Raw genomic sequence first — 25,634 nt, 5'->3', positions numbered from 1 at the left:
CAAAAAAGTGTGAAACAACTGAAAATATGTCTTATATTCTAGGTTCTTCAAAGTAGCCACCTTTTGCTTTGATGACTGCTTTGCACACTCTTGGTATTCTCTTGATGAGCTTCAAGAGGTAGTCACCGGAAATGGTCTTCCAACAATCTTGAAGGAGTTCCCAGAGATGCTTTGCACTTGTTGACCCTTTTGCCTTCACTCTGCGGTCCAGCTCACCCCAAACCATCTCGATTGGGTTCAGGTCTGGTGACTGGAGGCCAGGTCATCTGGCGTAGCACCCCATCACTCTCCTTCTTGGTCAAATAGCCCTTACACAGCCTGGAGATGTGTTTGGGGTCATTGTCCTGTTGAAAAATAAATGATGGTCCAACTAAACGCAAACCGGATGGAATGGCATGCCGCTGCAAGATGCTGTGGTAGCCATGCTGGTTCAGTATGCCTTCAATTTTGAATAAATCCCCAACAGTGTCACCAGCAAAGCACCCCCACACCATCACACCTCCTCCTCCATGCTTCACTGTGGGAACCAGGCATATAGAGTCCATCCATTCACCTTTTCTGTGTCGCACAAAGACACGGTGGTTGGAACCAAAGATCTCAAATTTGGACTCAGACCAAAGCACAGATTTCCACTGGTCTAATGTCCATTCCTTGTGTTCTTTAGCCCAAACAAGTCTCTTCTGCTTGTTGCCTGTCCTTAGCAGTGCTTTCCTAGCAGCTATTTTACCATGAAGGCCTGCTGCACAAAGTCTCCTCTTAACAGTTGTTGTAGAGATGAGTCTGCTGCTAGAACTCGGTGTGGCATTGACCTGGTCTCTAATCTGAGCTGCTGTTAACCTGCGATTTCTGAGTTTGGTGACTCGGATAAACTTATCCTCAGAAGCAGAGGTGACTCTTGGTCTTGCTTTCCTGGGGCTTTCCTCATGTGAGCCAGTTTCTTTGTAGCACTTGATGGTTTTTGCAACTGCACTTGGAGACACTTTCAAAGTTTGCCCAATTTTTCGGACTGACTGACCTTCATTTCTTAAAGTAATGATGGCCACTCGTTTTTCTTTACTTAGCTGCTTTTTTCTTGCCATAATACAAATTCTAACAGTCTATTCAGTAGGACTATCAGCTGTGTATCCACCTGACTTCTGCACAACACAACTGATGGTCCCAACCCCATTTATAAGGCAAGAAATCTCACTTATTAAACCTGACTGGGCACACCTGTGAAGTGAAAACCATTTCCGGTGACTACCTCTTGAAACTCATCAAGAGAATGCCAAGAGTGTGCAAAGCAATCATCAAAGCAAAAGGTGGCTACTTTGAAGAACCTAGAATATAAGACATATTTTCAGTTGTTTCACACTTTTTTGTTAAGTATATAATTCCACATGTGTTAATTCATAGTTTTGATGCCTTCAGTGTGAATGTACAATTTTCATAGTCATGAAAATACAGAAAAATCTTTAAATGAGGTGTGTCCAAACTTTTGGTCTGTACTGTAGGTGGAAAACAAGTAGGTGGGTAGGTGCACTGCAATGTATCATAACTCCATAGACTCCTTGATGAACGTCCGGTCTTAGATCATCTGGTTGCTAAATGTTGTGCTCTTAGGTTTGGTGATTGTGTCCGTCTGTCTTGCTGTGGACGCCCCTTCCCTCCATTCATTTTGGCTTTTTTAACCATACCTATCTTTTCCAATGAATGTGATCTTCTTGTATTTTTCTCCTTCTGAAATTGTTGTATCTCATTAACAAATCCGTGTTTCAGTGTTACTTTTTGTGGGTTTTACATCATCTAGATCCTTTTCCCTGCTTGTTTTCAAGGTTCAGTCTTCCAAACCTAATCTCAAGATTACTTTTATTTCTTCCAGACTGCCCAGCTTTCTGTCAGCCGTTACATTGATAAACCTAAATTACTTGTAGGATGCAAAAACCTGTATTTCTAAATTGAGGAGAGGGAAAAAAAGCAGTAATAAATGATTCATTGCAGTATCAGATTGTATATTATTCTAAATGCCCATAAAGCGGGGGTTTTATTGATGGATCTAAGGCACCAACCCCGAGTCCGTGCTCCCCAAATATTGGCTATAAGTATAGGCTCCTGATGTCAGAGCTTTAATTTCTAAACATTTATGCAAATCTTATATATGTTGATGACCATTCTTTTTCTTTTCAGATAATGTCTTCAAGACACAAAAATGCAAAACGTATTGAGGGGATTGATGGCAATGTCTGGTAAGTATACCGCCATTCATTAGGTCTAGCTAGAGCCACGTTATTTCTAGCTATAGAGGATAGTACAATTAAAGGGGTTATCCTTATCCAGGACTATATTATTTTTTTACTATGAGCCAAAAACTTACGGGCAAGGAGTTCCTAATATCTGCTTGTTATATCCGGCATCGTCTCAGAGCGGTCATTAACCGCTCCTTCCAGCGATTCAGCTGCTCCACGTCAACCGGGCTGCTCTTTTTCTTCCGGGCTGCTCTTTTTCTTCCGGGCTGCTCTTTTTCTTCCGGGCTGCTCTTTTTCTTCCGGGCTGCTCTTTTTCTTCCGGGCTGCTCTTTTTCTTCCGGGCTGCTCTTTTTCTTCCGGGCTGCTCTTTTTCTTCCGGGCTGCTCTTTTTCTTCCGGGCTGCTCTCTGATATCATGCTGATTGACGGCTGCCTCCCCGCAGTTAGGCAGTGGGGGGAGTATGACGTCGTCAGTCACGCCCCGTCATCAGGTGCTCTAATAACGTGACGTCAGCGACGGCTGCAGGAGTGGTTAGTGACCGGTCTGTGCCTGCAGAGATCTGCGTTGGGCAGAACAGGCAGCTAGTTAGCAACTACCTACCTGTTAGTTCTTAAGCCCACAGTAAAAATATGATAGTCCTGGATAACCCCTTAAAGCTAAAGTCTGGCTGCTGGGACACCATCGAGTGCGCTGGTGCTGACCACCAATGGAGTTGTGGCCAAATGTATTTTTATTATTATTTTTTTTTTTTATTGAAGCCCTGATTCATCATTTCTGTGTCTTCAGTTTTTTTGGAGTAATTTGCTCCTTTTTAGTGGCTTTAGTATTTGCACATTTTTATTTTTTTTCCCCGATAACTTTGCTTATCTAGATGTTTAAGACAAATTCATAAAATGCAGCTTTTAAAAAACGTCGCAATTTTTTGGCACATATCACTCCAGTAAAGTTTTTGGTGGAGTTTTTTTGTTACTTTTGAAGCTTAAAAAGTCCCCAAACCTGTTCAAATCCAAAAATAAAGTACATTTTTGCTCTTGCGCTAAATTTATGAACCCCCCTGCACCATTTTGATGAATTTGGCGCAAAAAAATGATTATGAATTTCACAAGTCATAAAAAGAAAGGACACTTCAGTAAGTTGCAAATGATGAATCGGGGCCTTGGTGTTTCTTTCAAACTGTCACGTAAAGCCAGGTTTCCATTGACTGTCCAATTTGGCATCTGCTCTCTAAGATCTGGCGGGTTTCAGCCCCCAGACTTGTCATAAAAGCCATTAAAATGGTCAAGTTCATTAAATGTTTTTTTTTTTTTCTTTCATTTTTTTCCATATATATTTGGGACTATAAATATTTTTTTCAATTTGGATTCATTAAATATTTTCCATCATTTGAATATTACAAGCTCTTTGTTTCCCCGCACATTCAGCTTTGTTGTGTCCTGTGGTCATAAATCAGCTAAAAAGAGCTTTAAAAAAAGTCAAAGAAGTTCCAAACTCTCCCATTGGACTAACAGAATGAACTCACTGATGGATTTCAGTTAGCTCATTCTGCAGCTAGCAATACAAAGTACAACACAGAGGTTTTAGAAGGCAAAAGGTACAAAATTTGTTACAAAAATGATTTTTAGCCAAACATATGCTCTTTTAAGTAAGAAAAGGTGCACAACTCTGTGAATCGTCTTATGTAATGCCAAAACTTGTCTCTGAGTTATTATGTATACATCCCATTATTCAGACTTAAAAGTTAGTGATAAATGCAATGCTATTTTTTCCAGACTTCATCTGTAGCAGAGGTTTCTAATAAAGATGTGAACCTCAGTGATCTTAGGTTTCACAACCTTTATGCAAGGATACTGCACATATAAATGCAAAATTAAAGCGTTTGCAATAGTCAATTTCTTTAAAAAAAAAAAAGCATTGGACACAGAGAAAAAAAAATCATTTTTACAGGATTGTTTAAGCCAAATCTACATTGTCTGTTTTCTAATTCAATACTGCCATCTGGTGGCCAAGAACAATAATTCTACTTTTGTACTGCCATTTTAAAGTAAAACTTTTCATAATTAATAAAGTGGGTGTAGTAGATTATGTACCTTGCCAGGTCATTATTTTTTTATTATTATTATTATTGATTTTGCCATTTTCTGAGAGATTTAGCTTTTTTCAAGTTTTAACTTACAATTTTCTTCCTAAGCTTTTGTTTTTATTGGCACCATTTTTGGGGACATATGATGTGTTGAATGTGTTTTATTGCTTTTCTTCTGGGAAGAATGAAAAATAATGGCAATTTTGAAGTATACTTTTTTTTCCCCTTTTACGCCTTTTACTGTATGGGTTAATTAATTTTTCGATTTTTATAGATTAGACTTTTACGGGCACAGCGACACCAACTGTTTGTTTTTTTTTAAAAAAAACTTTTTTTCATGATTTTTATTTTTGGATGGGTGTAAAAAGGGGGTGATCCAAGATTGTGTTTTTTTTTATTTTTTTTTTAATATATATATATAAATATATTTAAAAATATTTGTATAACGATCAAATAATATTTTTGGTTTCCCTAGGGGATTTGAACCTGCGATTTCACAATGACTATCTCTTAGGAAGCCCAACCTATAGCTGGGCTATACAGTCGTACAGAAATAGAGATAATTGGGGCCTTCTGAAGCCCCGAGCTGACTGGGTAATCCATTTGTAAAGTGCAGTCACTGCATAGTGGGGAGAGGTGCTTATAAAAGCAAGCAACATTGCAATTTACCTCTTAAAAGTCTTCTCTGTTTTCATTAAGGGAGGGATTTTTTTATTTTATAGTGTACTGCTCGTTACTTGGGCTACTGGCCACCTTACAGTGTGAGTGACCCGTTACTTAGGAAGGAGTATGCGCCGCGAGCATGCTCTATGCTTTAGATTGTGTGCGTGCTGCTTCTTGCTTTAGTCCCTCTTCCTGCTCTGCAGCTATTGGCTGAAGCTTCGCCTCACAGCCTTCCTGCTCTGCAGCTATTGGCTGAAGCATCGCCTCACAGCCTTACTGCTCTGCAGCTATTGGCTGAAGCTCCTCCTCTCAGCCTTCTTCCTCTTCAGTTATTGGCTGAAGCTTCACCTCACAGCTTTCCTGCTCTGCAACTATTGGCTGAAGCTTCGCCTCACAGCCTTCCTCCTCTGCAGCTATTGGCTGAAGCTTCGCTTCACAGCTTTCCTGCTCTGCAGCTATTGGCTGAAGCTTCTCCTCACAGCCTTCTTGCCCTCTGCAGCTATTGGCTGAATCTTCGCCTCACAGCCTTCCTGCTCTGCAGCTATTGGCTGAAGCTTCTCACAGCCTTCCTGCTCTGCCCCTATTGGCTGAAGCTCCTCCTCTCAGCCTTTCTCCTCTTCAGCTATTGGCTGAAGCTTCGCCTCACAGCCTTCCTCCTCTGCAGCTATTGGCTAAAGCTTCACCTCACAGCTTTCCTGCTCTGCAGCTGTTGGCTGAAGCTTCTCACAGCCTTCCTGCTCTGCAGCTATTGCCTGAAGCTTTCCTTCACAGCCTTCCTGCTCTGCACCTATTGGCTAAAGCTTCTCCTCACAGCCTTCCTGCTCTGCAGCTATTGGCTGAAGCTTCTCCTCACAGCCTTCCTGCTCTGCAGCTATTGGCGGAATCTTCTCCTCACATCCTTCCTCTTCTGCAGCTATTGGCTGAACCTTCTCCTCACAGCCTTCCTCTTCTGCAGCTATTGGCTGAACCTTCTCCTCACAGCCTTCCTCTTCTGCAGCTATTGGCTGAGTCTTCTCCTCACAGCCTTCCTCTTCTGCAGCTATTGGCTGAAGCTTCTCCTCACAGCCTTCCTCTTCTGCAGCTATTGGCTGAATCTTCTCCTCACAGCCTTCCTGCTCTGCAGCTATTGGCTGAATCTTCTCCTCACAGCCTTCCTGCTCTGCAGCTGTTGGCTGAATCTTCTCCTCACAGCCTTCCTGCTCTGCAGCTATTGCCTGAAGCGTCTCCTCACAGCCTTCCTGCTCTGCAGCTATTGCCTGAAGCGTCTCCTCACAGCCTTCCTCCTCTGCAGTTATTGCCTGAAGCTTCGCCTCACATCCTTCCTGCTCTGCAGCTATTGGCTGAAGCTTCGCCTCACAGCCTTCCTGCTCTGCAGCTATTGGCTGAAGCTTTGCCTCACAGCCTTCCTCCTCTGCAGCTATTGGCTGAAGCTTCACCTCACAGCCTTCCTGCTCTGCAGCTATTGGCTGAAGCTTCGCCTCACAGCCTTCCTGCTCTGCAGCTATTGGCTGAAGCTTCGCCTCACAGCCTTCCTGCTCTGCAGCTATTGGCTGAAGCTTCGCCTCACAGCCTTCCTGCTCTGCAGCTATTGGCTGAAGCTTCGCCTCACAGCCTTCCTGCTCTGCAGCTATTGGCTGAAGCTTCGCCTCACAGCCTTCCTGCTCTGCAGCTATTGGCTGAAGCTTTGCCTCACAGCCTTCCTCCTCTGCAGCTATTGGCTGAAGCTTCGCCTCACATCCTTCCTGCTCTGCAGCTATTGGCTGAAGCTTCTCCTCACAACCTTCCTCCTCTGCAGTTATTGCCTAAAGCTTCGCCTCACAGCCTTCCTGCCCTCTGAACATAATACCAATATTACTGAAAACTCTCTGCTCCATTTCAGATAATTGTTTTTCTGGTTGCAAAAGCAGAAGGAAACCGCTAAAATAGAGCGAAGAGTATTCCAGAATTATGTGCAGAGCGGGTTGGGGACTGGTCATTATAGAAGTGAGTAGGCTCAATGGCTGTGTAGCCGTCCTGTTGTCTTTTTGTTACTGCTGAACGTCTATCTGTCACCAATTGTTAGGGTGCAGTTTGGATTAATTAATCTTTTCCCTGGAGTTTAATAGGTCCACTTGTATATGGACGGATCTTCATTAGCCCAATGTCGACCGATCTTGCCTCTTTCAATAAGACTGGCCAAACATCTGATCTGTTTGGTGGACTTCATGAATCGACCTCCCCATACCGATTTGTTTTGGTAGCAGATACTTGTTGTTTCAGCAGAACTCTGTTTTCCAGCTTCTCTCGACACTCAGATCTTCCTCTCCATCCTCTCACATCCTTTTTTTCCACCTGGAACCTTAAGGCTCATACAGACGTCCATGGATCTTGGTGTGATCACGGACCACTAATGCATGGACTGGCTGCAGGTCTCCTGACCGGAGCATGACCGCTTCATATATTTCTATGAGGTTCTCACGCTTGGGTTGAGAGACCCACGGCTAGTCCGTGCATTGCGGTCCAAGATCGCAGATCTAAAAGCTGGAGTGTAGTACGGCAGTGACTTTCCCACCCAGGCTCTCTAGTCCCCCCCTAAATCCCGGACCCTAGAAGTCACCAAATAACAGACTTGGTAAGTAAATGTTATTCAGTGCTCAAATCCTGTGTAGTCAAAACATGGTACCAAGGCCTGCAGCGACTCCGAACTTGTCTACTATCGAGCACATCAGGGACGTCATTGGTTGGCAATTGCAAAGGTAGCTGCCAGCAGCGGATCTTGATGATTTGCCCAAGTGCATTCAGTGTGGCAGAACACGATTTTTCCTTTTTGGTGTTGCAGTTTCAATGTTGAGGATTGTATATACTATTGGTGGCGTTTATGATAGTAAGTAGTTATTTTCCCGTCTGCTGTATCCGCTTGAACACCCCAACGTTTATACCGCTAACCATTGTACATGTGCCTTGTGTTCATTTACAGGGTTGAATTTACGGCACTGGCTGCTGATCCTACCGTAGTTAACCTCGGCCAGGGATTCCCGGATATATCCCCTCCTTCCTATGTACAAGAAGGTCTCGCCCAAGCAGCATTTGTGGATAAACTGAATCAGTACACTCGTGGCTTTGTGAGTAAAACATTTACTTTTTTTTTAAAGAAATATGTGGCGCATTAATCATGACTTGGCCAGTGATTTACTACTGAACCAACAGGTTAGCTGATAATAGGTTAGCAGTGCCTCTCGGGTACAAATGTGCAAACCGGTAACGTCCAGCAGTAAATCCTATCACTGGGTAACGTGCCGTGCCCTGTTGTTAAATACGGATCCCTAAGAGACAGGTGTGATGTTTAGGAAAGGGTTTACATGGCGACTTGAGGCAAAGAGACAAGAGGTTGCAATGTCAGGAGGTCACCATGTAGGCCTAGAGAACGAAAGATCTGCAGGCTGAAAAATGGGGCAGATTTCTGGCTTACTGCTGTACTGCCAGGCAAATATTACATTAAATTAATGGTTTGTTTTAACATAATTTGAACACAGTTTCCTGGAATCAGCTATAAGTTCATATAAAAAAATAAAAATAAAAATATTATATATATATATATATATATATATATATATTATATATTTATAATATATAATATATTTTTTTGGAAAAAAGTGACAAAAGTGTTAAACAATCTAAAATTCAGTTGTAAGCAAACTACTTGATCTAAGTGTTTCATTTTCTCCCCCTACTTGGTGAGTTAAACTGTGCGCAAGTAGAAGGCTTTTATGTTCAATCATTATGTCAATGTCTTAAAGGGGTTGTCCTCTGCTCAACAGCCTTTTTTTAAGAGACTCTGTCCCCAGAATTTTTGCCACCTAAGACACCCTTATTCCAGTGATTTGTCACTTACTGGGCTGCTTGCTGCTATAAAATCACAGTTTTATCAGCAGGAGATTACCACTAAAGGACTAGTAAACCTGCTGCCATGTAGTCCTCTATATTCATGGGCTCTGTATAACCCCGCCCCCACCACTGATGGGCAGCTTTCTTACTATGCAGTGTGTACACAGAAAGCTGCCAGTCAGTGGTGTGGGCGGGGCTATACAGAGCTCAGCATTCCGAGTAGGTCTGTAACAGATAAAACAGTGATTTTATCAAAATGACAGCAAGCAGCCCAGTAAGTGACACATCCCTGGAATCAGGGTCTCCGCTTTTACATGATACTGCTCTTAGATTACAAAGCAAAAACCTGGTGACAGATTCCCTTTAAATGGCTCTTGGGTGATATTAAAAAAAAAATTAACAGTTACTTGATTCTCCAGACTAGCGCTGCTCCTCCATACTCTGCGCTCTACCCCCATCGATCTCCCTCAACATCCGGCAATGGTATCACATAAACACTGCACCTAATCGGCGGCCACTGGTCGGCTGCAGCCTTCACATTTCATCCAAGCAGAATAAGCAGTGTGTGTCTGTCCTTTGTGTTTAACAGTATACAGGGCATAATGGAGAGGATGGCTTTGAGTTTTGGGGCAATCAAGCCATTGGACAATGGCAGGAGCAATGCATGCTGGGAAGTGAGTGACGATTCATGACCTATAGCTAAATGCTAATTAAGAACCACCGCTCACTCAAAAAAAGAGTGTCTGGCAAGCTACAGAACAGGAGATTCAGAGTAGTTCCAGGACATATTGTACTGGCAGGTGCACAGAGAGCTGTTTTACCTTGTTGTGGGGCAATGCGATATGGCATTGCCAAAAGTGTATTCTAGGAAAGTATCACAATGCAGATCTGATTTTTTTTTTTAACGTTTTTTTTTCTCTAGGGTCACCCTTTGCTTGTAGATGCTCTTTCTCAAGTGTATGGTAAAGTCACAGGGAAGCAGATCAATCCAACCAAAGATATCCTTGTGACGGTTGGAGCATATGGCTCCCTCTTCAATGCTATCCAGGGCCTGGTTGATGAAGGTGACGAGGTGAGTGTGATTCTGCTTTACGCCCTTCCCGACTTATGTTGGACTGGTACATCACGGGTTGGATTCCCATGTATGGAGCAGGCTCAGGAGCTGAGCCTGCATCGTACACAGGATTTCATATACTGCCGGCATTGTTCTGTAACAGCACTGACCGGAGCTATCGCTGATCGCTTCTGTGTATCCATTTAAATGTCACTGTCAATCACTGACAGCAGTAGTTAAATAGCGTGATCACTGGGTACGTGCATTCATTGGCACCTATTGGCCCCCATGGCTGCCATGTTTGCCCTACTATGAGGCCCAGCCACATAGGAGAATGTTATTTTGACAATATACTGCAATGCTTTGTTATTACGATAAGTAGCATAAGCGAACAAACGATCACAAGTTCAAGTCCCCTGAGGGAACTAAAAAATAACGTTAAAAAATATATATATTTTTTTCAAATATGAACATTTTTTTTTCAATTTGAATCTCCTCCCTTTTTACTCCCATTAATAATAAATAAATAACTAAAAAAAAAATCATATTTGTCATTGCCACGTTATTACGTTCAATCAAAATGTAAAATTAATCCAAACAGTAAATGCCGTAATGATAAAAGAATCAAATGGCAGAATTACATTTGGGTGGGAGGGCGGGGGTGAGTGGTGAGTTGAGGGGTTGCCGCACCTATCTAAAAATTGCAATAAAAAAGACCAAAATGTCATCTTTACTCTAAAAGAAAAAAAGAGAAGCTCTCACAAGAGCAACAAAACAAGCTCAAGTGGATGTCATCAGTTATTTTTCACTGGGGGCGTGTACTTTTGCTTCCTTTATGACACTGACCAATCATAAGCAAGGCAGCAACATAGAAGTGCAAAAGGCTCTGTGATGATATCATCAGGGTCACATGACCTGAGTCCACAGGTCCTGCCAGCCGGAGTGTGAAGCCTAAATAAGCATTGAAGATACATTACACAGCACAGAAGTTCTGGAAGTATTAACTGCCGTTAATAGCTCCACATTTGTGTGATGTGTAATATATATTCATTCCTTGATCACTTACATGGTGAAAGCAGTGAATAGATTTTCTAGGGCTTTGATCTTGATGGGCTATTTTCAGGTTAGTCCATTAATATTAGACCAGTGGGGTTCCTACCCCTGACACCAATGCCGATCAGCTGGATGGGAGTAAGCTGCAGTACCAGTCACAGCCACTATAAAAGATATGGCGCTGTGCCTTGTAAACAATGAATGGGATATGGCGCTTGTGGGGAAAGTCAATCACTTGATGCTGAAGAGGAGTTACAGGATATTTTTCTATTTCTTCTGTTGTATATATTCATTTTTGTTCCTTTTTTTTATAACAGGTGATAATAATTGAACCATTTTATGACTGTTATGAACCCATGATAAAGATGGCCAGAGCCACCCCTGTGTACATCCCGCTGCGATATGTACGTATCCTGTTGTACTGCATGTACTATCCCTTTAGATCAGGAATAGTCAGTGTGGGTCTGCTTTTTAGGTTGCATTTTATATTCTTTGCTGCTCTTCTGGTTTTGCTTTTTTCATACATCGCTTTAAAATGGAAGATGTCATAAGAATTTAACCTATTGCTTAAATCAGGTTTTTGTGTGTGGGGAGGGGGGGTTGTGTTTTTTTTTTAATTTAATTTTTGGCAGTGTTTTTTCTTACATATCAAAATCTGTGTTTAAAAAAATGAAAAATAGAAATCGTATAATTTTTAGACTCACCACTGGGGCTTATTTTTAGACATTTAACTTCCTGTTGTTTCAGGAAACAACACATGTACATAGCTTCAATGGTCAGTTAACCTGTCTTAAGTGGACAACCCTTTTAAATATGTTTGGAATTCACAGAAGGAAAGCGGCAAAGTTACTTTATCAAGTGGTGACTGGACTATAGATCCTGAGGAGCTGGCCAGCAAATTCAGTCCTAGAACAAAAGCTATAATCATAAATACGCCAAACAACCCTATAGGAAAGGTAAGAACAATTTGGCATTGCCATTTTCTAGTGAAATCTGAGGACAATAGTTTGAGTGTATTTGGGATTCTTCACCTAAGTTTAGCTTCTAGTCTAGATGCCCTATTTTTATGCAATATTTATTTATTTTTTTTACTTTTTTTTTGTGGAAAAAGTATAGGGATTTTTGCGATGGGGTCTTTTACAATATATTTACACGTTTGAAGTATGCTTGGCATCCAAGGGGTAACGTTTTTCCTTGCGGAGAGTGGCATGTCAAACCTGACACCAAGGTGAGGAGACTTTTAAGCTGCAATGCTCCTCTGGGAAATTAAATATGCAAATGGTCTCTTCAGAGAGGAAAAGGACTTGACCTCTAGTGCCACCTATTGGAAGCAGCAATGCTAAAAGTCAATATCGACCTTTGTCACATAGCCAAACCAGAACCTCAATTTGCAGACACTGTGTTTCGGGGTACTGCCCCTCATCAGTGCAAAGCATGAGATTTGAATTGGCTGGGTGACAGGCGTCTGATCGGGATCCCATCATGTACTTTAAGAATTTGCATAAATCCCTCGTTAAAGATAATTATTGCCAAAAACGTAGCTGTGCTTACAATCTTTACACCCGAATGAAGATGTTTCAGAGCTAAAGTCCAAATGAGTGAGTTCAGCAATTTGTTGTTGTTTTTGTTCCAATGTTCCAGCAAATCATCATCGTATTAGATCTCTGATCAGTGTGAGGTGATTACTAAGGACTTTTTTTTTTAAATGCCGATTTAAAAACTTCTATCTATTGGGCAAGTTAATCCAAAAGCTAAAAAAGCATACACACACACACACACACACACACACACACACACACACACACCCACACACCCACACACCCGACGGAATGCTCCATTATACAAAGTGCAGTCGGAGCACCAATCGCGCGTCGGGGATCGCTCTCTATAAGATGCTATAACTTTTTTTAATATTGTGAATCGAGCTAAATCGCTTTACAGAATATAAAATTCAGTAATTTGTGACTTTATCTCCGCTGCTGCTTTCTAGGTTTACACAAAGAAAGAACTGCAGACTATCGCTGAGCTGTGCATAAAGCACGACGTCCTCTGTATCAGTGATGAAGTGTATGAGTGGCTGGTGTACGCTGGAAGCAAACACACAAAGATAGGTAATGGGATTCTGCCTGGTTATATCAGAGGAGTTCTCCAAACTGTCATATATACCTTGTAGACTGTCATAATGGGGAAAAGAAACACTGGAGGAGATTGCATGCCTAGTACCGCATTTATTCCGTGTTCCATGCTCATTTTGGACGTCCAAAAAGGAGCTGACGCTTAAAACTGTTACTCTAGCCCATATCTGTAGATCTCGTGGGGTGCGGTTTATAGGGGTTGTGCACCTCTGGACACTTTTTTAGGTTTCTTAAATACATGTATTTAGCATTAAAAATCAAGTTTGCAATAAATGTTTCATTAAAGATTTTGCTCAGTTTAGCTTTGTTTCCATACACATTCAGCTTTGAAGTGGCGATGTGGTCTACGGTCATAAATCAATCGAGAGCAATTAAAAAAAAAAAAAAAAAAGATAACGATTAGAAACTCTTCTCATTGGACCATCAGAAGTAGCTCACTGACTGATTCTCCATTAACTCATTCTGCAGCCAGCAATAGACAGTGCAACTCTCCAAGGGTGTAGAAGGTAAATGGTGCCAAATTTTTCTGAAAGCCAGTTACGAAAATTAATTTTCTTAAAAAAAAAAAACCCCGCATTTAAGTAAGAAAAAAAATATGTTTCCAAAGGTGGACAACCCTTTTAACCTGCGCCAAGATTGCACTAAAAGTTTTGGGCAAAATGTAAAGCCAACTAAAAAGAGGTCTACACTTAAATTTACATATTGTTAGACTGAACTCTAGACTATCACTATTTTTCGGACTATAAGACGCACCAGACCATAAAACGCACCCCAAATTTTGGGGTGGAAAATAGGAAAAAAAAATTTTTTATAAGATTGAGGTCCGTCTTATAGTCTGAATAGGTATCTTACCTGGGGGGCGTTGGAGCGAGGGTCACAGGAGGCAGGGTCCTTCAGGAAGCCGGCGGAAGTGGGGCATGGGCCTGTGCTGGGGCCTGGGGCCTGTGTTGGGGCCTGGGGCCTGTGTTGGGGCCTGGGGCCTGGGCCTGTGCTGGGTCTGGGTCTGGGGTCTGTGGTCTGGATGGGGCCGGGTCCTGGGCCTGTGAGCGACGTGCGCTGCTGTCCGGTGGCTGCGGCTGTGCAGCGGTGCGGCTTTCCGGTGGCTGCAGCCATCTTCATGAAGCTGTGATCCACAGAAAAATGGCCGCCCGAGCTCCCAGACGGTGCATGCGCTGGCGGCCATTTTCCTGTAGATCACTGTGCACCCACCGCCGCTCTTCCTCGTCGCCGCAGCGCTGCACATCCACTCTGCCTCGCCGCCGCACCCACCGCCGCTCTGCTGCATCGGCCCTGCTGCCGCACCCACCACCGCAAGTATGTGGTAAGGTTCGGACCATAAGACGCACCCCCTGTTTTCCTCCTAAATTTGGGGGGAAAAAAGTGCGTCTTATGGTGCGAAAAATACGGTAATTCACCCTTTACTGCTGTGTGTACAGTACATATCTATGCTACTGTGTTCAGAGTTAACTCTGTAAACTCTTCAGCACTGCATTTCCAGAGACAAACAGATTGGGACAGATTTAATAAAAGAAATAGGCCAGAATTCTGTCTTAGAGGGAACAACCTGTCACTTGAAACACGCTGCCCAAACCACGAGCAGCATGAATCTGAGCCTGGCCGCACAAATGCAGACAGGTATGATTTTTCTCTGAAACACTTTGGAGTGTCAGAGAAAACATAGTTTAATAATGTGACCGGGGACAATATTCTTATTTATGTTTTTTATTTTGCATGCATTTTGGGCCAAAAATAATTTTTGCAATTGGATTTCATTAAAAAATTTCCCTGTTTTGACTTTTATAGACTCATTGATTTCCTGTACATTAAAGTATGCGAGAACCCATCAGTCTGCCTGGTGCAGTTTTTATAGAATCCCTGTTTTATCTGTTGTTGATTTAGCACTGGTCAGACTGCTGAGCTGTGTAGAACCCCGCCCACATCCCTGATTGGTAGCTTCCTGTGTACACTGTCCTTGAGCTGCCAATCAGTGGTGGGGGCGGAGTTAAACAGATTAGCCTGACTGCCACGCACCTGAGACCTAGTCAGTCAGTAATCTCCTGTTGATAAAACACTGTATTGAAGCTACAACACACAGCCTAATAAGTGACACATCCCTAGATTCGGGCTGTCTTGCTCTATATTATGCTGCTCTCAGATGAAATAGCAAAAACCTGCTGACAGATTCCCTTTAACTTTTCTCAGCTGATTCAAATGATCATAATTCAGCACAGGGGAGCTCAGAAAAAGTTCTCCATTTCATATGTATTTTGTGAATGTGTATGTGCATTTCAGTACACATCCTTTGTGGACTTTATTTTGAACAATTAATAGATTTTTTTATCTTATTTTTTTAGCAATGTTGCCAGGTATGTGGGATAGAACGATCACCATTGGAAGTGCAGGGAAGGCATACAGTGTAACAGGATGGAAGGTAAGGATTGGAAGAATGCTTTCTTGTTTTCTGTACATGTCAATGTTCCTTTTTTTTTTATTCCTTTAGCCAACAAATGTAAATTCTGAGAATAAATGCTGATATTTACACCAGGGAAGAAAATTCAGTAAGCCAAAGTGGGGAGAGAAAAGATCATGTGCACAAAGTCCTGTTTCAGGCTGCACCTAGAAATTAGTGGAACGATCAGTCAGTCTTGTACAAATCCTGCACAGAACAAAGAGGTTAATCTGTTCAGCAGTTCACTTTTCAGCTGTGGCCTCCTAAGTCCCATCCCTTGGTTAAGGTGTTCCAGTTTAGGAATCTTTTATGCTACTGCTCACAGGACCCAGCAGGGAGGCTGCAGTCCAACACAGGACAGTGAGGAGGAGAGGGGAGGACCGGCCTGAGACATAGAGAAGATTCCTTTTATATATGTCTCTATTTAACTGTACTCTAAGACAAAATCGAAAAGAAAATGTGAAGATTAAGGGAGAAATTGCTGGGGTATATTTTAAGCATCTTCTGTGTAAGATGTTTTACAAGTTTTCATGAAAATGTAGAGAACATTGAATAATTAATAATTATTTCTTCCAGCTTGGTTGGTCCATTGGCCCTGCACATCTCATCAAACATTTGCAGACAGTCCAGCAGAACACTTTCTATACCTGTCCTACTCCATTACAGGTAAGTATTATGTGCGTTTACTATGGTGTTATTATTTAGTCAGCTCCGGACTGCCCAAATACTTTAAATATCCATGTGGTCCGCGCTTTACTCTGCACTGACATTTTAAAACGTCCGTGCAGAGTAAGTTGCTTGCATGAGATTGTGCAGCTGTGGGGCAGGGAGCTGGTTGTCGGATACAACCGTACTACCCATAGAGAAGGAAGAAATGATTTATTATTATGTCTGCCTTACTGTCAGTGCTTCCATCTCCAGACCCAGTGATCATGTCACACAGGGTGTAGGGAGGGAGCAGTAGCTGCTGGGTCCCAGGAAACCTTTGCTATGCAGAATGGATGCTGATTTTGAGTATTTTCATATTGTGCACATACTGATACTTTACTGCGAGGATTTGTGTTCGCCCATGTCCCTTTACATGCAGGAAGCCTTGGCACATGCTCTGTTCAAAGACTTGAAAAGGATGGATGAGCCGGAGTGCTACTTTTATTCACTACCCAGGGAGCTGGAAGGGAAACGTGACCGAATGGCTGGATTGCTTCAGGAAGCTGGGCTCAAGCCGGTCATTCCAGAAGGAGGATATTTCATGGTTGCCGATGTCTCTGGACTAGGTACATATAAAATATTCACTTTTTTCCATCAGTCGCCAGAGTCTGTAATAAAACAGCTGCTGTAGATCCACAATTTCACACAAGCTCAAGGGAACCAAAACCATCTCCCCAAAATGTTGTCAGTGTCATATTGTGCATAGGGTATATTTTTTTTACTGATGGGCAAACTGACCTTCTGTACAGTTTTTTTTTTTTTGCAGCAGTTATGCGCTTTCTTTACAGATTTTTGCCCATAGACTTGAGCAAAACGTGAAAAATCCAGATAAAAAAAAATGCGTATGTGTTTTTATTGTGTTTCTGCAAATGAAATGCCGTAAATCCCCTCTTAACTTAGATCAAACTTATTGGTAAAGTTAAGTAACAGGAAGTTTTATTTAAAACATGACATCAAAAGGAAACATAAAATGCAGCTGAAAAAAAAACACAATAAAAACAAATGCACTAAAACCACAGATAACCTAACTTTTTTTTGGGGGGGGCGGCCAGACAAGAAAGTTGTGCAGACTATGTTTTTTGATCCAGCTTAAAAAAGAAAGATAGCAGCTGAGAAGGAGACAGAGGACATTTTATGACACATCCTTTCACATTCAAATGAATGTTGAACGTTTTATTTCCCTTTTTATGATCCAAAATCGGAAAGAGCAACTGTACATGTGAACAGAGCCTAAGGCCTTGTTCACATGTAGCATTTTTTAAGCTTTTTTTTGTGCTGAAAATACTTAGCGCTTTACAACAACAGCAAAATGAATGAGATTTCGAAAATATGATTTTTTTTCCTTTTTTTTTTTACATGTTCGTTTTTACTGCACTTTTTTCCCATTGAGATCACAATAGGTTAGCACCAAAAAATGCATAACAAAAACCGCCATAAAAAAAACACACCAATAAGGAGCGCAAGTTCTGCTGTGATTTTCTGGTCAAAGCTTGCATTTTTCATCTAGGAAAAAAAAAATGCATCAAAGAGGCAAAGTGTCAAGTGTTTATTAAAACTGAAATCTGGAGGAAATACATTAAAAAGTTTTTAGGTGAATTTCCCATAAATCCACTGCATTATTATGTGCTGCCACCTAGTGGACTTCATTTGATTCCTATGCCATACATAAAATGGCCACTTGTAGGTTCCTTCTGGTAGGACCCTATTACCCGGGGCTAAGACATTGGGGTATATAAAAACAGTGTTATAACTTGAGGAAGATCGGATCCACAGATCAGGGGATTTAAAAGTTTGTTTAGTTGTTACACACATTGAGGACATTTATTATCTCCATTATTCATTATTTTGTGACTTATTCAAGGTGTGGACCTTTCCAACTTCAAGAGCGATGAAGCTTATGATTACAAATTTATTAAGTGGATGATAAAAACAAAGGTGAGCGGCTTCAGACATTCTCATTGTGTGATTGATTGTATCAGAGGTGCCAATAGTCCTAAGGTAAAATTGTATTAAGCTCAAAAGAAGCAGGAAAACTTAAAGGGAATCTGTCACCAGGTTTTTGCTACAAGCAGCATAATGTAGGGGTAGACACCCTGATTCCAGCAATGTGTCACTTAGTTTATTGGATGCAGCAGTCGTGATACCATCAGAAGTTTTAGGTACAGCATCTAGCAGAGCACTCACCTCTTATTATCAGCTTTCTGTGTACATTGTATATTGAATTAAGCTGCTAATCAGTGCTGGTGGCGGAGATGGACTAGGTCTCACACGGGCACCATTCTTGGCAGTGATAATCTCCTGCTGATAAAACACTTATTGTATTGAAACAGCACACAGCCTTATAAGTGACACATCGCTGAAATCAGTGTCTCAGTACCATCCTTATGCTGTTGCATAGCAAAAACCTGCAGTGGGATCAACCCTCAGAAGCCGTCTACATGGGCATGCAGGTCACAGGAAGCTGAATAAAATGATACCTAAATATCTGCGATCCTATTTCTTATTTCAGATAAATTCACGTTTTTCTCAATATGTAAATGAGCTATTAAGATCTATGGGCCGGACATGGATCTCCCTGAGAATCTGCCTCCAGGTTATTTTACATGAAAGGGGAAGTTACCAATGTTAGACATGTAATGACTGACAGTCTGCTCTCATGATCTACATGACTCACACTGGTAAATCCACCTTTCATTTATAATAATCTCTGGAAGCAGATTCTCAGGGAGATCTATGTCCGACCCATAGATCTTAACAGCTCATTTACATATTAAGAAAAATGTATGTTTCTCTGTAATAAGACATCGGATCGCAGATATCAAGGTATTCTTTTACTTGACTTTCTATGACGTATATGCCCCTATAGACGGGTGATCCTTCTGCTGATTGCCTTTTAAAGGTATGTTACCATCTGAGACATATATGGCATATGTTCAACTTTCAGGATTGACACCTATGGTTGATCCTTCTGACTGATTCTGAAGATGGCCAGACGTGTCACGCAGGCATTCACCTCATCTACTCATTACTGGAGTGCCACGAGGGGATTAGGAGACCTCAATTCTTCTGGGGATCCAAGAGATATCCATAACATGCACAATTAGCACTTGCCAATCCCTGCTTCTGCCTTTGCTCCACGTGGACAGCCACTGACACCAACCAGCATGTCCGTAGTCTGATGGGGGCTACACAAAGTGTATGGAGGGCATCTTCTGCCTGCAAGAAGTGATTTATTATTGGGTTGTTAGCTTCTGTCTTTGTCGTGGCCTGCATACATCAGACATTGCAGGATCCTGCAGGTGCTGTCATTTTTAGGAAGTGGGGTCGTGATGTTTACTTCTCTGTTCCAAGTCGGTCACTGCAGATGACGTCTAAAGTTTCAGTTCTTTGTGCCATATTTCACATTCACTGTGCATTTTTGCTAAAGTCTTTAAATGTGTCTTAGGCTTTGTGCCCACGATGCAGAAATGCTCAGGATTTTTTCCTGAGTGCTTCTGCATCTCCCTGGCAGAAAAAAAACGCATGCGGATTGTACATGCGGATTGTACATGTGTTTTCCTGCCAGGGACATGCGGAAGTGAAGCGTTTTTCACTTGCATTTCCGCATGCGGGTTGACAAGCGCTTTCCAAGCGATTTTAGCATCACTTGGAAAGTGCTCGACAACTTGGTCACACTATATAAATCCATGCAAACAGCATGGATTTATATAGTGTGACCCGAGAGAATGTCAAAAAATAAAAATATATACTTACCCTCCGATGGCCCGCGCTGACTTGCATCACCGTCCTGGCTGCCGGCAGCGGTAGACTGAAGGACCTGCCGACGTCAGCGTCGCGTGACCCGTCACATGACTGACGTCAGCGCAGGTCCTTCATTCCATCGCGAACTGCAGCCAAGCAAGGAGGAGCACAGCGCGGGCCGCCAGAAGGTAAGTATATATTTATTTTTTAGTTTATTCTTTTTTTTACAGTTTTCAATGGTACCCAGGTCCGGAGGAGAGTCTCCTGTTCTCCACACCCGGGTACCATCCGCACATTAGAACGCGTGGAATGTGCATCTACATATGCAGTGATGTTTAATCCATGCGTTTCAATGCAAGTCAATGGCGGCAAAAACGCAGCACTTCCGCAAAATAATTGGTAGTGCTGCGTTTTTTTCCGCAATGATAATCCGCGGCGGAAATTTCCGCAGCATGTGCACAGCACATGCGGATTATCATTGGGGGAGATGGCAGGCCTGCTACCATGCGTTTTTTAAGCGTTTCTGCAGCGTTTTTGCCACTGCAGAAACCCTTAAAAAACGCATCGTGGGCACACAGCATTACAATAGTTTTAATGATTTCATATTCCTTATTCTCATTTGTACATGGAAACATGAGAAACAAGGGAGAAGATACAGATTAGATACAGGTGCATCTCACTGAATTAAAATATCATCAAAAAGTTAATTTATTTCAGTTCTTCAATGCAAAAAGTGAAACTCATATATTATATAGAGTCATTACAAACAGAGTGATCTATTTCAAGTGTTTATTTTAGTTAATGTTGATGATTATGGCTTACAGCCAATGAACACACAAAAGTCATTATCTCAGTAAATTAGAATAATTAACAAAAAACACCTGTAAAGGCTTCCTTAAGCGTTTAAAAAAGTCCCTTAGTCTATTTCAGTAGGCTCCACAATCATAGGGAAGACTTCTGACTTGACAGATGTCCAGAAGGCAGTCATTGACACACTCCACAAGGTACCAGAGTTCCAATTTTCATTTGGAAATCCAGGTCCCAGAGTCTAGAGGAAGAGTGGAGAGGCCACAATCCAAGCTGCTTGAGGTCTAGTGTGAAGTTTCCACAATCAGTGATGGTTTGGGGAGCCATGTCATCTGCTGGTGTAGGTCCACTGTGTTTTATCAAGACCAAAGTCAGCGCAGCCGTCTACCAGGAAATTTTAGAGCACTTCATGCTTACCTCTGTCGACAAGCTTTTTGGAGATGGAAATTTTGTTCTCCAGCAGGACTTGGCACCTGTCCACACTGCCAAAAGTACCAATACCTGGTTTAAAAACAACAGTATCACTGTGCTTGATTGGCAGCAAACTCGCCTGACCTTAACCCCATAGAAAATCTATTATAGAGAATCTATGGGGTATTGTCAAGAGGAAGATGAGAGACACCAGACTCAACAATGGAGACGAGCTGAAGGCTGCTATCAAAGCAACCTGGGCTTCCATAACGCCTCAGCAGTGCCGCAGGCTGATCGCCTCCATGCCACGCCGCATTGATGCAGTAACTGATGCAAAAGGAGCCCGACCAAGTATTGAGTGCATTTACTGAACATACATTTCAGTAGGCCAACATTTTGGATTTTAAAAACATTTTTCAAGCTGTTGTTATAAAGTATTCTAATTTACTGAGATAATGACTTTAGTGTTTTCATTGGCTGTAAGCCATAATCATCAACATTAACAGAAATAAACACTTGAAATAGATCCCTCTGTTTGTAATGACTATATAATATAGGAGTTTCACTTTTTGTATTGAACTGAAATAAATTAACTTTTTGATGATATTCTAATTTAGTGAGATGCACCTGTATTAGAAAGAGGCTGGACAGACATCTGTCTGAGATGGTTTAGTGACTCTTGCATTGAGCAGGGGGTTGGACACGATGACCCTGGAGGTCCACATCAACTCTAACATTCTAGGATTCTATGAATGATCAGTCCACAAGGAAAAAAAAAGCAGATTTCACTGATAATATATTACAAAGTTGCTTATCTTCATGTGTCCTATTGATTTATGAAGTAAAACTTGAAACAACGGGTATTCTTTAACATTAAGGATGACACCTATATTTTACCCATATGCAATCTGTTTTAGAAACTGTCAGCTATCCCGATAACAGCATTTTGTGGACCAGAAACAAAGGACCAATTTGAAAAATTTATACGATTTTGTTTTATCAAGGTAAGACCAGAAGAGTAGTAAAGTTACTTCACTGATCTACCTCTATACTTTGTTTAAAAAAAAAAAAACCTCAACTAAAACAGTGCACAGATTTGGTTTAGGGTTACATGGCGGCACTGTGATTGAAGAATGGTATCTAATGATTTCTTATGGCATCATGTGGCATCGGGCCATTTGCCGGATCTATAATCTGTGGCCGCTGGATGGGAGGCTTGTGTATCTCCACCTCCTGTCATTCCTGGCTCTTCTTTCATGAGCTGGGCTGGCACAACACCATCATTGCGGTATGAAGCACACGACATCGCACCAGCCTGGCTAATGTAAAGAAGAGCTGGGATTTAACCAGATTCGTAGACTTCCTACCACAGCAAGTTGCAGAGAAGATCCAAAAGTGATTTTGGTCACGCAACTTATCTGAGAATTGCGGTTGTGCGACACGTTGCCATATGGCGTCCACATAAGTGGAAAGCGAGCTCGGCGTCACTTAATTTCTCCCTGTTCTCAAGCCATTGCTAGAACCTTGGAAATGTCCAGTTGGTAAAGGGACAATTTCCTCAAACTATTTCAGAAGCTTGCAGAATATATTACTAATTAATAATTTCTTGGTTTAGTTACATGAATGAATGATCCAGTCCGCCCCAAAAGAGCAAATCTTTTCCTTCTGATCCCAATTGTCTATCAAGTGTTTATTATTATTTCATAAGGAGTCTTAAGTTTAGTTTTTTTTTCTTGTACTTTCCATTCCCAATTCTAATATTAAATTAGGCTGAAATGGCTGTTTGTATATTATATTATCTTTCCCTTTTTAAGCATGCAAGATCGTATATGGTAATGAGAGCTGACAATATATACCAATCAGTATACTCATGCAAATATTCAAAGAACATATATACTTCTATACAGCTAGAGACCTATCACTACCTGTCTCTCCATTAGTTATTAGGTAAAAAATAGGAGTGGGTTACTCCATATAGCAACCTACATATGAATACAGAGGTATTCATTTCACCCCTCACCAAATTGGATAAAATAAATTGAATTGTATTTAATACAATTAAAAACATATAAAATGCGACAATTGTACACACTCCCTTTGATAAAGCACCAGTGCGAAACGCGCGTCGGGGTGGCCGTGGCGGTCTTGATGAATAGATCTTTGAATAATATTATATTCTATAATTTAATGTGTTTAAAAAAAATGTTCCTGTGCTGAGATAATCTTATACATGTGCCCCTGCTGTGTACTGTGTAATGCCTGTGTCTGACCATGCAGGAACGTGGTCTGATCATACCACATCTCCTGGGCAGGGGAGGAAGCAAAAGAGTCTACAGATATTACAGCACGGGATCATAGCTGATTCTTTTAGTGAGGTAACACATTGCTTAAAAACAGGCCGGGAAATGTTTTACCTCACATAAAGCAGCAGCTGTGATCCCGTGCTGTCCTGTCTGTATACTCTTTTTCTCCTCCCTGCCCAGGAGATGTGGTATGATCAGACCATGTTCCTGTACGGTCAGACACAGCCATTACACAGTACACAGCAGGGGCACATTTTATAAGATTATTTCAGCACAGGAATATTTTTATTTAACACATTCAATTGTGGAACTTATTATTATTCCAAGATCTATAGATTAAAATGTATTTTGTGGGAAACTCCGATGATTCCTGGAATGTATGGAGCAGAGAGAGATTTCCTTTTTTAGTTTTTCTTATCAGCAATGAAAATGAGTGACGTTGACTGATAACACGAGTGACTCCATTCACTGTAACCTAATCCTTTGTTATTGGTTCCCTACAGCGAGACGAAACCTTAGATGCAGCCGAGAAGATCCTGCAGAACTGGAATAATTGAGGATTTTATAAATATATGTAATATCTGTATTTATTGTACATTCTGATGACTTGTAATATTGGATAAGGCCTTGTTCACATCACCAAACGTATTAAAAGTAATTTATACAATCCAGTCTGGCATTTTCCCATGAATCCCTATAGAAGAAGGAATAAATAAAATCTAACCATTATTCATTTCTATTCTAATATAATCGTGTACACTTCTTTAGCTGTAATGTGAATGAGGCCTTGTATCCCATGATTTATTTTAATATATTTAATTGTAAAATAAAAGCAACTCTACAAATAAAATCTGATCTAGAGGACTGTGTTTTGTATGCGCTGACTTCTTGGTATTTGCTCTGCATTTTTTTCTCCATCAGTTTACGCTAGCTACCCCTTCATTATCAGGGCAGGATCACATGAGTATAGAAATCAGACGAGCGCTATCCAATTTTTTTATTGGATAGCACTCTGACCAATGTTATACAATATGGCCGTGCTAATGACCGATTTTTTTATACCAAGAGAATCTGTGAAAAAAAAATTGCAGCATGCTGTGATTTCACTGAAATCGGAAGATACCCATTCAAGTTTATGGGTGCATAGAAAATCTCATACTGCACTCGGATGACATCTGATTGCAGGCCGATTTCCGCAGACTCACAATGGAGAAGATGGGAGAAATGTTGTTCTCCATCTTCTCCACAGTGTACTCATCCAAGAGTGTCATTAGCATAATCAACCCGATTCTCTCAGATGAGAGAATCTACAGGGTGGGCCATTTATATAGATACACCTAAATAAAATGGGAATGGTTGGTGATATCAACTTCCTGTTTGTGGCACATTAGTATATGGGAGGGGGAAAACTTTTCCAGATGGGTGGTGACCATGGCGGCCATTTTGAAGTAGGCCATTTTGGATCCAACTTTATTTTTTTCAATAGGAAGAGGGTCATGTGACACATCAAACTTATTGATAATTTCATAAAACCAAGCACACCATTGTTTTTCTTAACATAAATGTATTCTTTCATGAGTTTTTTACAAGTTCATGACCACTTATAAAATGTGTTCAAAGTGCTGCCCATTGTGTTGGATTGTCAATGCAACCCTCTTCTCTCACTCTTGACACACTGATAGCAACACCGCAGAAGAAATGCTAGCACAGGCTTCCAGTATTCGTTGTTTCAGATGCTGCACATCTTGTATCTTCACAGCATAAACAATTGCCTTCAGATGAACCCAAAGATAAAAGTCTAAGGGGGTCACTACAGATAGACCTGATGAGGATAATCAGGCATTGGATAAGAAAAATAGACAAGAGCTACCATCAGCCTATTAGTGGATGATGTTAAAATAATCCACATAAGGAATAAGGATACACCAAAGGGAACGTTGGAAGCACTAAGAAAGCTACATGAAAGACCCAGCTTAAATCACAAGTTATTTCTGCTAAGAAAGCTTTACAGTATGAGACTAAGTGCAGAAGCATATATTCTCTATTATGGAAGTGATATCACAGCTGAGATCAATTGGTGAAGATATTAAGGAAAGCCATGTAGCAGCAATATTATTGTGCAGTTTACCGGATTTATATAC

The 25,634-nt window shown here is 41.3% G+C and overlaps 1 protein-coding gene across 2 annotated transcripts in view; it reads left to right on the top strand.

Annotated features, from left to right (window-relative positions):
* KYAT3 (kynurenine aminotransferase 3) overlaps positions 1 to 24,267 on the top strand; it is a 34,952-nt gene extending 10,685 nt beyond the window's left edge. Inside the window, exons 3-14 of one of the 2 annotated variants that reach the window (XM_073642587.1) lie at positions 2,167 to 2,225; positions 7,925 to 8,069; positions 9,755 to 9,904; positions 11,257 to 11,343; positions 11,770 to 11,895; positions 12,930 to 13,050; positions 15,429 to 15,505; positions 16,100 to 16,189; positions 16,611 to 16,797; positions 18,093 to 18,166; positions 22,108 to 22,194; positions 23,997 to 24,267. In XM_073642587.1, the coding sequence (XP_073498688.1) occupies positions 2,167 to 2,225; positions 7,925 to 8,069; positions 9,755 to 9,904; positions 11,257 to 11,343; positions 11,770 to 11,895; positions 12,930 to 13,050; positions 15,429 to 15,505; positions 16,100 to 16,189; positions 16,611 to 16,797; positions 18,093 to 18,166; positions 22,108 to 22,194; positions 23,997 to 24,050 (1,257 nt within the window). In that variant the 3' untranslated portion in view covers positions 24,051 to 24,267. The remainder of the gene's footprint in view (positions 1 to 2,166; positions 2,226 to 7,924; positions 8,070 to 9,754; positions 9,905 to 11,256; positions 11,344 to 11,769; positions 11,896 to 12,929; positions 13,051 to 15,428; positions 15,506 to 16,099; positions 16,190 to 16,610; positions 16,798 to 18,092; positions 18,167 to 22,107; positions 22,195 to 23,996) is intronic. The other variant, XM_073642588.1, reaches the window with a different exon arrangement.
* The last annotated feature ends 1,367 nt before the right edge of the window (positions 24,268 to 25,634 follow it).

This window comes from Phyllobates terribilis, unplaced genomic scaffold, assembly GCF_046119375.1.
Source record: "Phyllobates terribilis strain yellow unplaced genomic scaffold, ASM4611937v1 Scaffold_8__6_contigs__length_399053987, whole genome shotgun sequence".
Taxonomy (NCBI): Eukaryota; Metazoa; Chordata; class Amphibia; order Anura; family Dendrobatidae; genus Phyllobates; species Phyllobates terribilis.
Note: the sequence above shows the minus strand (reverse complement) of the source record. Positions and strands in the feature narration are given on the sequence as shown.